The sequence below is a fragment of the Saccopteryx bilineata genome, chromosome 3 (assembly GCF_036850765.1).
Source record: "Saccopteryx bilineata isolate mSacBil1 chromosome 3, mSacBil1_pri_phased_curated, whole genome shotgun sequence".
Taxonomy (NCBI): Eukaryota; Metazoa; Chordata; class Mammalia; order Chiroptera; family Emballonuridae; genus Saccopteryx; species Saccopteryx bilineata.
In genome coordinates, this window is record NC_089492.1 from 302011986 (window position 1) to 302026003 (window position 14018).

At 47.9% G+C, this 14018-nt stretch overlaps 1 protein-coding gene across 1 annotated transcript; it reads left to right on the forward strand.

Moving 5' to 3' along the window:
* The first annotated feature begins 6001 nt into the window (after positions 1–6001).
* Positions 6002–6948, forward strand: LOC136330143 (leukocyte immunoglobulin-like receptor subfamily B member 2). Its single transcript, XM_066266650.1, has 2 exons — positions 6002–6370; positions 6619–6948. Exons 1-2 carry the CDS (start codon positions 6002–6004, stop codon positions 6946–6948), a joined length of 699 nt encoding a protein of 232 aa, XP_066122747.1.
* The last annotated feature ends 7070 nt before the right edge of the window (positions 6949–14018 follow it).

Genomic DNA, 14018 nt, shown 5'->3' on the forward strand with positions numbered 1-14018 from the left:
CAAAGAACTCATAAAACTCAACAACAAACAAACAAACAATCCAATAAAAAAATGGGAAGAGGATATGAATAGACACTTCTCCCAGGAAGAAATACAAATGGCCAACAGATATATGAAAAGATGCTCATCTTCTTTAGCTATTAGAGAAATGCAAATCAAAACGGCAATGAGATACCACCTCACACCTGTTCGATTAGCTGTTATTAGCAAGTCAGGTAATAGCAAATGTTGGAGAGGCTGTGGAGAAAAAGGTACCCTCATACACTGTTGGTGGGAATGTAAAGTAGTACAACCATTATGGAAGAAAGTATGGTGGTTCCTCAAAAAACTGAAAATAGAACTACCTTATGACCCAGCAATCCCTCTACTGGGTATATATCCCCAAAACTCAGAAACATTGATACGTAAAGACACATGCAGCCCCATGTTTATTGCAGCATTGTTCACAGTGGCCAGGACATGGAAACAACCAAAAAGCCCATCAATAGATGACTGGATAAAGAAGATGTGGCACATATACACTATGGAATACTACTCAGCCATAAGAAATGATGACATCAGAACATTTACAGCAAAATGGTGGGATCTTGATAACATGATACGAAGCGAAATAAGTAAATCAGAAAAAAACAGGAACTGTATTATTCCATACGTAGGTGGGACATAATAGTGAAACTAAGAGACATTGATAAGAGTGTGGTGGTTACGGGGGGGAGAGGGAATGGGAGAGGGATATGGGGTGGGGAGGGGCGCAAAGAAAACAAAATAGAAGGTGACAGAGGACAATCTGACTTTGGGTGGTGGGTATGCAACATAATTGAACGACAAGATAACCTGGACTTGTTATCTTTGAATATATGTATCCTGATTTATTGATGTCACCCCATTAAAATATCAAAGAGCTATTTATAAATTTATATGGAAAACAAAAGAAACATAAGATGTAGTCTAATTTGTTTATTTTTATTCCTTTGACTCCTCTGCCCAAGGAGATATATTGGCAAACATATTTGCTATGAGAGATGTCTGCAATTTTACTTCCAAAGTTTTCTTCTAAGATTTCTATGATTTAACAACTTACATTGAAGTCTTTTGTCCATTGAGTTTACTCTTGTATGCCACATATGTTGGTAGTCTAATTTAATTTTTTTAAACATGTACTTGTCCAATTTTTTAACACCATCTATTGAAAAAACTGTCTTTACTCCATTGCATATTCTTGCCTTTTTTGTTAAATATTAATTGACGATAAAGGCATGGGTTTATTTCTGGGCTCTCTATTCTGCCCCATTAATCTGTATCATCTACAGCCATACCACTCTGAATGCACCCAATCTCATCTGATTTCAAAAGAACTCATTGATCAGTATGCCTGTTCTTATGCCAGTACCAGGCTATTTTGATTTTTGATTCCAATAAACTTGCAGTGTAGTTAGATATTAGGTAGTGTAATGCTTCCATTTTCTAAAATTTATTAATTTTGAGAGAGAGAGAGAGAAGAACATCGATCCATTGCTTTACTTATCCAGGCCATTGGTTGATTTCTGCATGTTTCCTGGCCGGGGATCAAATCTGCAACCTCAGCATGTCAGACAACACTCTGGCCAGCTGAACTACCCAACCACAGCATGTTCCTCTTTCTCAAGTTTGCTGAGGCTATATGGAGTCTTTTTTGGAGTCTTTTTTGTACGTTTTTGGAGTATTTGTTCTAGATCTGTGAGATATGACATTGATATTTAATAAGACACATTGCTTTCCATATTATGGATATTTTAATGATGTTAATTTTTTTCATACATGAAAATGATACATGATTCCACTTGTTTGTGTCTTCTTCTATTTCTTTCTTCAGTATCCCTTTAATTTTCAAAGAACAGACGGTTTACCTCCTTGGTTTAAAATTATTCCTAAGTACCTTATTTTATTTTCTTGCTCCAGTAGTAAATGGGATTTCTTCTTAATTTCTCTTTCTGATAGTTCATTATTGATGTATAAACAAGCCACTGATGTATTTTTTTTATTTTATTTAGAAACCTAAATTTAACAGGGTGACATCGATCAGTTAGAGTGCATAGGTTTCAGGTAAACATTGTTATAACAACTGAACTGTTGGTTATGTTGTATATGCATCACCCAAAGTCAACTCATTTTCCATCACCATATATTTTTCCTTCTTTACACCTATTCCCCTCCCCCCTCCCCCATGTCCCCTACCCCTTGGTAAACACTTCACTTTTATCAATGTAAATGAGTTTCAGTTTCATATCCCACCTATTTGTGACATCATACAGTTCTTAGATTTTTCTGATTTACTTATTTTACTCAGTATAATGTTCTCAAGGTCATCCATGTTGTGAATGGCAATATGTCACATTTCTTATGGCTGAATAGTATTCCATTGTACATAATTACCACACCTTCTTTATCCAATCCTCTACTGAGGAACACTTTGGCTGTTTCCATGTCTAAGCCATGCCACTGATTTCTGAACATTAATTTTCTATCTTGCTACTTTACTAAATTCATTGATCAGTTCTAGTAGTTTTTTCATGGAGTTTCTAGGGTTTTCTATGTGCAGTATCATGTCATCTGTGAATAATTACCATTTTTCTTCTATTATTACAATTTGGATGACTTTTATTTTTTCTTCTTCCCTGATGGCTGTGGTAGGACTTCCAGTACTATGTTGAATAAGAGTGGTAAGAGCAGACATCTTTGTCTCATTCCTAATCAATTATGATACTAAGTAAAATAGGCCAGTCAGAGAAAGACAACTACCACATAACCTCACATACATTTAGAATTCTAACAAAGAGTAGATATGCTATACTACTGCTTTGCTGATATTAGTTTGACTAGCCATAAAATAGAGCTACATGAGAATATACTTACAAAGTAAGCTTATAAAAGGATTCCTGAAAAATGTTAAATTCAGTTTTGTCGCTCTTATAACCATGATTGAGTATTACTGGTTTAGTAATCACAGTTATATATTGTGTAAGAAGTCAAAGCATATAATCAATTCTGTACTTTTTCCTCTGGCCAAGCTCTCATTGCAGTTAAAATGCCCATTTCTGTTCTCTCTGATGCTCATCAGGGGTGAACAGCCAAGCTGGAAGAATAACCACTTCTCCTCACTCACACCACACCGAGGTTTACAATCCCAATTTTCACTCAGGACAGGTTTTCAAAAAGACAACCTGACCGTGAATCTTGGACACTTGTTCTAAGTTACTTGCTAACTGCCATTCTTGCAGCAACCAAGGGAAGGAATGAACTCCGACATGCAGAGATACCAGCTCTGGAACATACGTGCCCACAACCTGTCATCAGAACGCTCTGAGCTGCGTTGCGTTGCCCCTCCCACCCCCACCCACTTCAGCAAAGGACCCTCAGACTCCACCTTTTGATTCCTTTGCTCTGTTTTTGTTCATCACCCCCTCCTTTTTCACCTTAAAAAACCCTGGGTTAAAACCCATTTTTTTTACACACATGATCGCATACACACTCATGACAGGGCTCAGTGTTGACCACGGGCTAAGCCAGAGGGCACAGATATATATCCTAGTGCTCACTCTAAACATGTGGCAGGAACAGCCCTGTTTCGGATTTCCACCTCCCTGCCTGTGAGAGTCTGAGGCCCCTCTCCTGTCCTCACAGAAGTGGATAACCTCCCCGCTGAGCACTGCCTGCATGCCCCAGGCACCAGCAGCCACTCATCTTTGGCCTCTTTCATCTGTTCTGGTCCCCTCTACATTTGGAAACATTCTGCTTGGTGCATTACATATGGCTACACATTTCAGAAATATTATTCACATTTCTCAGCATCAGGGGCAAATGCGGGTTCTTGAGTGGGTATAGCAATAGTCCAACTTTTTGTAGTTAAAACAACATCGCTCATGTCTCACCTCACACGTCTCAATCAGATCTGGAAATAAACAGAGATTGATCTCTCCCCTCCATGTCTTTTTCTTTTTTCCCCAGAGACAGAGACAGAGTCAGAGAGAGGGATAGACAGGGACAGACAGACAGGAACGGAGAAATGAGAAGCATCAATCATTAGTTTTTTGTTGCACATTGTGACACCTTAGTTGTTCTTTGACTGCTTTCTAATAGGTACCTTGACCGCGGGCCTTCGGCAGACCAAGTAACCCCTTGTTCGAGCTAGCAACCTTGGGTCCAAGCTGGTGAGCTTTTGCTCAAACCAGATGAGCCCGCGCTCAAGCTGGCGACCTGGGGGTCTCAAACTTGGGTCCTCGGCATCCCAGTCTGACGCTCTATCCACTGCACCACCTCCTGGTCAGGCCCCTCATGTCTTGGTGGCACCGACCCGACAAACACTCTGAGGACTGCAGATATTCACCATGTGCTGCGCAGGGAGAACATGGGACTCAGAGATCGTACATCACAGCTCAAGGTCACAAAAGCAGTGGACAATGAAGGAATGTTTCAAGAATTAGTGTGGTTCCCCAAATCAGATCAATAACTCACTTGTTGTCCACTGAATCTGAAGACAGGGTCACGGGACTGAGGGCACTGATGAGCAGGATTGACGCACACTTGTTCCCAGGAAGGCAGGTGAATGTTGTTGTAAGAAAGAGAAGTTCACCTGGGGACTGTGATAGAAAGCCACACTTTGGAGCTGAAGGCACCCAATTCCTTCCCTTATTTTTCTCTATTTCTCCTTTGTGTTCATGGTCACAGTGACACTGACCTGAACTGCACAGGGTGATGGTGGACCTGTCCCTGCTGATCTGAGCTCTGCAGTCACAGGGACCCACGTCTTCCTGAAGCAACTCCAGGACTGGTGACCACCATCCATGGTGAGGACCCCACAGGGAGCAGCTGATGGACGGGCTGAGGATGAAAGTGACCCCATGGGGGAGGCTCTGACAGAGAAGGACGTGCCCTGAGTCACCTCACCTTGAAGGGACATCTCAGGAGGCTTTAGAGTCTATTTCCTGCTACATCATGGAAATGAGAGCCAGGCTCCTGGGAGGGAACGTTCCCCTTTCTGAGGGGCTGCCGATGTGACAGGGAAGAACAATCCCTGAGTGGCCACTCCTCTGTTTCTATCCTGAGGGCACTGAAGCCCCTCAATCTGCACTTCCTGGACTGAAAAGAAGAAACACCGTGACCCCCACCCGCATGGCCCTGCTCTACCTGGGTGACAATGAGGAGGGGGAGGGGAAGCCCTGGTCTGGGGGGGACCCCGCCCCACAGCCAAGCCCTGGTCTCTCAGGAGCCCTGTACTCAGGAGGCTCACGATGGGGAGAAGGGGATCTGCTTAGGTTTTAAGGGCAAATCTCTCATAGGGACTCTCTTCCAGGGCTGAGCATGATCCCAAGGGCCAGAATGCAGGTGGGTGAGTCTGTCTCCAGGTGGCCCCAGGTGTCATTCTTCATGGGGGACAAGGGGCTATCCCCTGGGAAGTTGAGGGAGAACATCAATTCTGGGCTGACAGATGGGAGATATCTGTGGTGTTCGGAGCTGAGAGCTGTGGATGGGGGTGGGGAATGTCTTGGGACCCAGTCTCTGATTTCTTCCAGGGACCCTCTTCAAACCTCACATCTGGGCTGAGCCAGGCTCTGTCATCCCCCTGAAGAAGTCAGTGACCATCTGGAGTCAGGGGAACCTGCAGGCTTAGGAGTATCATCTGTATGAAAAGGGAAACACACAACCTCTGAAGCCACAGAAGGCACTGAAGTCTGAGAACAAGGCCAAGTTCTCCATCACACAGATGACAGAGTATTTTGCAGGGAGATATCACTGTATCTACCTTAGTCCCACTGGGTGGTCATGGCCCAGTGACTCCCTGAATCTGGTGGTGACAGGTGAATAAGTCCCATTACTATCTCATCCATGGATTGAGGCACCAGACCCATTACGGGCATCTTTGCTGGGAGGGGAGCCTCGTGTGAGACGGTCGGTGAAGGGATTATAGGGGGATCCTGGGTCAGAGACACAGAGAGAGACAGTGAGACCTGGGCCAGGACAGGAGATGACATTGTATGGGAGGAGCAGCCCCTCTAACTCTCGTCTGGTCTCCCCAGGTGTGTCTCAGAAGCCCTCCCTCCTGACCCAGCAGGGCCGCATCATGGTCTATGGAAAGAGCCTGACCTTCCAGTGTCACTTTGATGTCACCTATAACAGGTTTGTTCTCATCAAAAAAGAGGGAATTTCCCTCTCCCTGAAGATTGACTTTGGGTCCCAGGCTGCGCTCTCTCAGGCCAACCTCTCCTTTGATGTTGTGAAAAGTGTCCACAGGGGCGGGTACAGATGCTACGGTGGGTACAACCTCTCCTCCAAGTGTTTGGCCCCCAGTGACCCTGTGGACATCCTGGTGGCAGGTGAGGGGCCCATGGATTCAGTCAGGGACCCAGACTCTGCACAGGCCCTGCTGGGGGATCTCAGGTGGTGATGGGCAGAGTGAACGTGCAGGGTCCCAGGGAGGGGACAGAGAGACAGAGAATGGGAGGCGAGGGGAGACTCAGAGAAACAGAGACAGACAGAGAGGACGGTCCTCAGAGAGAGGCCTGCTGACTCTCAGGTCAGAACAAGGTAACGGGCAGCCCTCAGCCACATTCCCCCACTCTCTCTAGTCGTCCCTCCCTCTAGGTGAAACCAGGAACTACAGTGGCCTCAGGAAAGAATGTGACCCTGCTGTGTCAGTCCACAGTCCAGAGGGAAACTTTCTTTCTGTCCAAGGAGGGGTCAGCCGACCTGTTCCTGCATCTTACATCAGAGCTCCGAGCTCAGCAGTACCAGGCAGAGTTCTCCATGAGTCCTGTGACCCCAGACCACGGGGGGATCTACAGATGCTACAGCTCAGACAACATGACCCCTACCTGCTGTCATATCCCAGTGCCCTTAGAGCTCCTGAAGCCAGGAGAGGGGCCCCTGACACTGTCGTTCTGTCAGCTCAGGGTTCCGTCCCCAGAAGAATGATGGGCTACAAGAGGGTGAGGTTTCAGGGATGATCACACAGAAGACACCTGTCCTCAGAGACTCTCCTATCCCTGTCCACCCTTCCTCCACCCCGGGTCCAGAAGGCACCAGGTGGACAGTGGGAGGGTCTGAAGGGGACACACTGCCAATGCAGGGGGAGTCTGAGTGAGCAGCTGTGGTCAGCCCCAGACTCTCATCGCCTCCTGTCTTCCTTCCCAAGACCCTCTGGGTCTCCACCCCACTCCCACAGACCCCCATCTCCACAGGTGACGAATCATTGGAACCTCTTTCCTCAGTGGGAGCACAGCCCACCCCAGAGCAGCTCTGAGTCTCTCAGAAGATCTACTGCCCCCCAGACACTTAAGACAGGCTTGTGTTCCAGGGCATCTGGGAGTCAGGACTTGCGTAGACATCCTGTGACCCTGTGGTGATTTAATATTACCTTGCCTTCTGTGACCTCATTCTCCACAATCTCCAGCCTCAGGCACCTGAGACTCACAGTGGAGAATGTCAACCGGATGTGTGTGGCTGGCTTGGTCCTCGTGGTCCTTGGGGTGCTGCTGTTTCAAGCTTAGCTTCAGAGAAGACCCCACTCTGTAGCCAGGATGGAAACACAAGAGATGACAAACCCATTATTCACTGAGGTAGAACCTTGGAAATGACTCTGATGACACCAGGAGGTTCTGGAAGAACATGTGGGCAGTACTGGGGACTGTCTGCTTGGAGAGTCCAGGGTGTAAGTGTGGTTCACGTTCAGGGGAAACATCAGGACTGTAACCATGGAAGCTTTTCCCTGTGTGCTCCCTGGGCACTGTGAGTGACAGAGTGTCTGCAATGGCCACCATCCCTGATCTGTTGGTCCTACTACCCCTCAAACATCCTACTATCCACAGGGTTTTAGACCACCCCTACTGCTGAGGTGGAGTGACTCTCAGCTGTTTACTTGGGTGGGACATTACCCTTTCTCCCAGGTAAGTCCATACTCTTTGCAGTCTGTTGGCTCTAATAGTTCCACTCCCTTGATCACACATATTCTGACCATGAACTGCCCTTTGTCAGGAAGGGCTGTGGCAGGAGGGGGAGTGGCTGCCTTGGTGCTTGTTACGCAAGAGCCCCCCCCCTTGTGGTGTGCAGAAGGCAGAAAGTTTCCTACTGTCCCGGCTCGCGAGGTGTCATGTCCCCCAGTGCTCTGGAAGTCCACAGGGGGGAGGCACCCTCACCCCTCCCCCTCCCCTGGTGCGCTGACCACATGGGGGCGGGGCTTATCAATCTCTCATGTGAACACATCCATCCTCTCCTTCCGGTGTCCCCATGTTATTTCTGAATGTCTGTTCATCTGTTCAAACAGATTTATTTCATGTCCTACCCACAACCGCAAAATTGGTTACGTAGCAAGGCTTGTAAAGGATGCTGCCCAAAGAGCTGTCTCCACAAAGAAACATTTGGGATCCGCAATACCACGTGCCCGGAGCGGGACTCTCGCCAGCAGCGCTGTGAGGCTGAGCTCACAGATAATGGGACGTGTTTCTTTCTCCTGCTGCTTGTGGGGTCAGACCCACCGCCCATCGCGTTAAAACGCGAGGTTACCCTGAGAACCGCTAGGGGCGACGGCGTCTCATTTTGATGAATTTTGCAACCTTTTATGTTGGTTTATTTTGTTTTTTAATAGAAATGAGAGAAACTTGCATTCCTGTTACAGGGCCTGGTATTAAAAATGTTATCCTATATTAAAAAGATATGTTTTAAAGCTTAACCAAATCTCAGAATAGCGCAGTTCTACTTTAGTTCCAGCAAACATTAGCACATTGAATCCTCCTCAATGTGGGGCCTATGCCCAAATCAGCGGAGCTATCTTCAGCACCTGGTTTGATACTCAACCGAGCTGCTAGCTGCCAGAAAGGAAGAGAGAAAGGGGAGAAGAAGGGAAAGAGAAGCAGATGATCGCTTCTCTTGTGTGCCCTGACTGGAACTCAAACTTCGGCTGTCCATACACCAGGCCGCACTCTATCCACTCAGACACCAGCCAAGGCCAGAAAAGAGGTGTTCTACCTTGCATAAGGACCCCCAAATTTTTTTGAGGTGTCCAACGGCTGAACACCAAAGAAGCCTAAGGAGATCCGTGTGGTGTGAGGAGAGATCTCACTGGGACCAGATGGGGCAGGAGGGAAGGCTCAGACACGTCCACTGATCACCCGGGACAAAGATGGCTTCTGGACATTTCAACAGAAGGGACCCCATGTCCTGAGGGAGCAGTGACAGAATGGGTCTCATGACCATGGGCACAGATCTCAGTGGGGCCTCCAGCAACCTGGTGAAGAAAGCCCATAGATCCAGTCAGCTCAGACCTAGGGGCCAATAGGAGGCCACAGAGCCACCTTCCCCCCAATAGTCACTATGGCCACCTGCTCCCTCCACCCGAAACACCATCCTGGGGAGGAGTATGGAAACTGAACTCTGAAAATGGAGTTAAAGCTAAAGGAATGTTTACAATGATTGGGAAAGGCTGAGAGAGAGAGAGAGAGAGAGAGAGAGAGGGACAAAGAGGAGCTATTAAGTGAGGACATCCCATAAGGAAGATCACATCAGTGATGAATGGAATAAAGATATTTCATTTCTCCTGCTGAACAGAGTTGCATCGTGATCTGCTACACACACACACACACACACACATGCATACACACACACGCATACACACACAAAATGCCTACTTATGATGATGGTCACTCACTTACATGCAGTAGTATCTAACCAACCCAGGTTTTAATTTCCCAGGGACTGGCAAATATATACCATGTAGGGCTTTTGAAAATGCTTTGACAAAACAAAGCAGCATAAAATGATCAAAGTGGATGACCTGTCTGAACTATACAAGAGACCAGACAGCGATATAGAATACTATAGAGTCAGCATTTCTGAGGAGTGTGCGGTTTGCTCTCTTGGCATGCAGGGGGCCCAAGCACCTCCCTACAGAACCTCTTATCGAAGCTTGGAGCTTCCGGATAAAGTGTTAGTGGTCACTGGCTTCTTTGAAATGAAATTATTAAATAGTTGTGTAACTCAGATAAGACTTTCAGGTTGAATAATAATTATCACAAGATGTTCTCAGGTGGCTGTTGAACAGGGTGCTATGTTGTTATCAGTTCACTCCGAGAACAGGAAACAGGGCCAGATCTGAGGGTTCAGGGACCCAGGGGAGAACGGAGGTGAGCATCATGTGGGCTCCTTCCCAGTGTAAGAAATAGCCTCCTGTGAGCTGCGTTTTCCTAAATCCCCAACGAAGGCGGCCCTATGCTCACTCCACGTCCCCAGCACCACGCCTATAGGCCCCGCGTCTGTGAGCAGAGCCTCCTTCCAATGCCGGCTCTGTCTGTGACGTGCCGTCCTGCTCCACTCACCCACTCTCCCACTGGGGCGACTGTGTATAAACACGGATGATCACCGAGTGGTCAGTGACACTTCGCAGTTGCCCTGTTTGTCCCTGCCCAGGGCTGTGCCTCAGCAGAGGGTGTGTTTCCTTGGGAATTTTGGGGAGTTGATCTCACCTAGAAAGAGAAAGGCTTTCTGTGGACGGTGACTCTGACCACAGACCCCAGGTTCCCTGCAGCACGTGGGGCACCCTGTCTCCCAAGGCCAGAGCACCTCAGATTTACGGGGCCACTTTCTGTGTTCTTTCCCAGGGCAGGGCCTATAGTAGACCTTCTGTTTCTTATAGGCGCAGGTCAGCTGGGCTGGGTAACATGGGGATCCAGGACGATGGGGGTCAAGTCTAATGGTCTCAAAACACAAGGGTCTTGGTGCCCAGGGGGGTGGTAGTGACACACACTGAGAGTCTGGGTCTCTTCACCTTGCACAGCAGTGACCACTGGGCTGAAGGTCCCCTGGGTTTTGCTCGAGGTCTGTAGGCTGAGCCCAGCAGTTCCAGGAGGACGTGAGAGCCAGCACTACAGACCTCTACTCCCTCTCTATAGATCTCACCTGGCCTCCCTCCATGGCCTGATTCTGCTCTGTCTCCTCCTCATGGGGCTGCCCTCCTCTGTGACGTCATAAAGATGTGACTCAGTGCTGTGAGGAACGGAGGCGATGAGGCCACCTTCCCTAGTCACAGTGCCTGTGCTCTGTGCCTTAAATACACCCGGGGACACCCATCAGTGTTCAGATGAAAATTCAGCCACCAACCTAGACACCTCTGATTTTTGGAGACTAACCTCCCAAGAAGCCCCACCCACCATCGTATCCTCAACATCACTGTTTTTGTTGTTGTTGTTGTTGTTTTTTGTTTTAGTGCATTTTCATACATAGACTTACCTGCTTTCAGTTTTAAACAATAGAAACCAGCTGGGAGGCAGCAGAAGTGTACAGAGTGCAGCCCGGGGTCACAGGACACAGAGGGACCCACAGACCAGGGCATCGTGCCTGAGCAGGGAGTCACCTGCCCTGGAGAGCATGAGAGGAACAAACTGAGTGTCCTTGCAATGGGCCACTCCCTCTCTGTGCAGCCCCACTAATAACATACAAGTGTTTGGAGAATTTTATAAATTCCCTTTTGCATGGGAGAAACCAAAACGTTTGCATAAGGCAATGTGTGGTTTGGTAACAGTGAGGCTGTGAGGATCAGATGACAAACCAATAAGTTTCCCTGTCGCACTGTCTATGTAGTTGTCTGTGTATCTAAGTATCTCTATAAGTATCTGTTCAAGTCTATGCATCTATGTGTCTAGATATCTATGTAAGTATCTACATATTGATGTGTGTGTCTACCTATGTATATATGTGTCTAAGTATATGTGTAACTATCTCACTGTAATTAAAATCTATGTAATTATTTATTTATAATATTCTATCATCTATCTATCTATCTATGTGTATCTATCTGTGTCTCTCTGATGAATTAATACACTGGAGGTGTCATCTGGACATAAGTTCAGATGGGTTATGAAATATCTTAGTAGAAATGCCTTCCAGAAACCAAGGCATCTTTGGACCCGAACAGGAGAGCTAGAGTTGGGTCTGCAAGCAAGCCAGCTCACTTCCTGTGAGAATGTGGACATGAACCCCGTGACGTGGTTCCTGCACACTTCCTGACCTGCAGGGTGCTGTCCTCTCACACTCAGAAGGACAGAACAGACAGTGAGCGGCCGACCATGGCCTCCAATCCCACCACCCTCTTGGGCCTCGATGAGTTAGAACACAGGGGCAGGGGTGCAGGGACAGCGTGGTGGGACTCTGGCTGTGGTCCTTGTCCTTCTTCTGTGCAGCCTCTAGAACAGGACCTGCTGGGCCTTGGGGGATAGTCAGCTGTGCGGGCCCAGTCCACTCTGGGTGAGCCGGGCCTAAGCCTGCAGTGAAGTGTTCAGGGCCTCCATCCTGTTGTAGACCGTGGGAAGAGGACATGTCAGACACAGAAAGGACAAGGGGATGTCTGGGTGGGAGGGGCCTGGGGACCTGTGTGGAACCCACTGCAGGGGAAGGAGGCCCCCACTGGGAGCCATGTTGGTGAAGGTGGTTTGGAGATTAAGGTGGCAAATTTTTCCCTACAGCACACTGACCTTGACCACCGCTTAGGGAAATTGGGTGGTGGGTGGCTTTCTCACTAGGGCTTCCCTTTCAGGGCTCAGCCTGAGCCAGGTGACATACGTGCGACAGTTAGTCATTTCTACACTATTCCATGCCCTCCTCTCGGTGGTTTCCGGGCTGGACACCATGGTTCTCCCAGCAGCAGGACTCAAGTGCCGGGGAAAGGGCTGGTTTGGATGACGTGGGAGGGGCTCTGCATTTGAGTCTCCTGGAAACACCAGGAAGCGGAGACCCCGCCCAGGGCATTCTGGGAACAGACTGTGTCCTGGGGACCCACTACGGACACTCCCATTTGGCTGAGCCAGGCTGGGTTGCTCAGGAACATGGATCTCTGAGGTTTGAGCAGCTACTCTGTGTATGAGGCCAGACCCAGGGCTGCGACAGGTAGACAGGACCAAGATCCAGCCTGAGAACCCTGTTCTGTCCATGGGGGTCATTTACCCACCACAGTCATGGTAGGAGGACTGGTCAGTATGAGTGCCCATGCTGAGGTATTTGTGGGAAATCCCAAGTATTCTGATACAAACTCATCTTATTTTATTTTATATTTATTTATTTATTTTCTGAAGTGAGGAGCAGGGAGGCAGAAACAGACTCTAACATGCGCCCAACTGGAATCCACCTGGCATGCCCACCAGAGGGCGATGCTCTGCCCATCTGAGGAGCTGCTCCTTTGCCACTGGAGCCATTCTAGCACCTGAGGGGGGTGGTGGGAGTTGTCTTTCAATCAGAGCAAGAAGAAGAGTTTTACCAGAGGTAACACTGAGGAGTGTGATTTGGAAACTCTCGGAGGCTGAAATTCCCCCATCAGGGTCCCTGAGTGCAGCCCCGTCAGGACACCGGGCACTGGGTTCTTTTCTTACAAGTTCTTCTCTTCCAGTGCTCTGTCTGGGTCACATGATCCACATGCAGGAGGGTGAGTTTAGCTTTTTTCCTTCTATTTCTTTTTTATTATTATTAAATAAGAGGAGGTGATGCAGAGTCAGACTCTCACATGTGCCTCAACTGGGATCTACCCAGCAAGCACCTTGCCAGGTAATACTCTGCCTATCTGAGGCTGCAGCTCTGTTGCTTGGCAACCAAGCTATTTTTAGCACCAGAAACCAGGTCATGCAGCAATCCTAAGCACCTGGGACCAACTTGCTCAAACCATTCCAGCCATGGCTGTGGGAGAGGAAGGGAGAAATGGGGGTGGTAGAGAAGCAGATGTTCTCTTCTCCCGTGTGCCCTGAGCAGGAACTGAACCTGGGAATTCCACACACTAGGCCAACTCTAACTCTGAGCAAACTGGCCAGGACTCAAATCTACTACCATTTTTTAATTTAGGATTTCTTTTATGTTTTATTTTCAAAGCAAATATTAATTTTCCTTAGCATTGTATCAACATTCAACTTCAGCCAGAAAGAGTCCCACACCTCTCTGTGTTGAGACCTGTCTGCGCTCACAGCGTCTGTCTCACTCATCGTCAGAATCCCAGCCTTTCTATCACTGACACA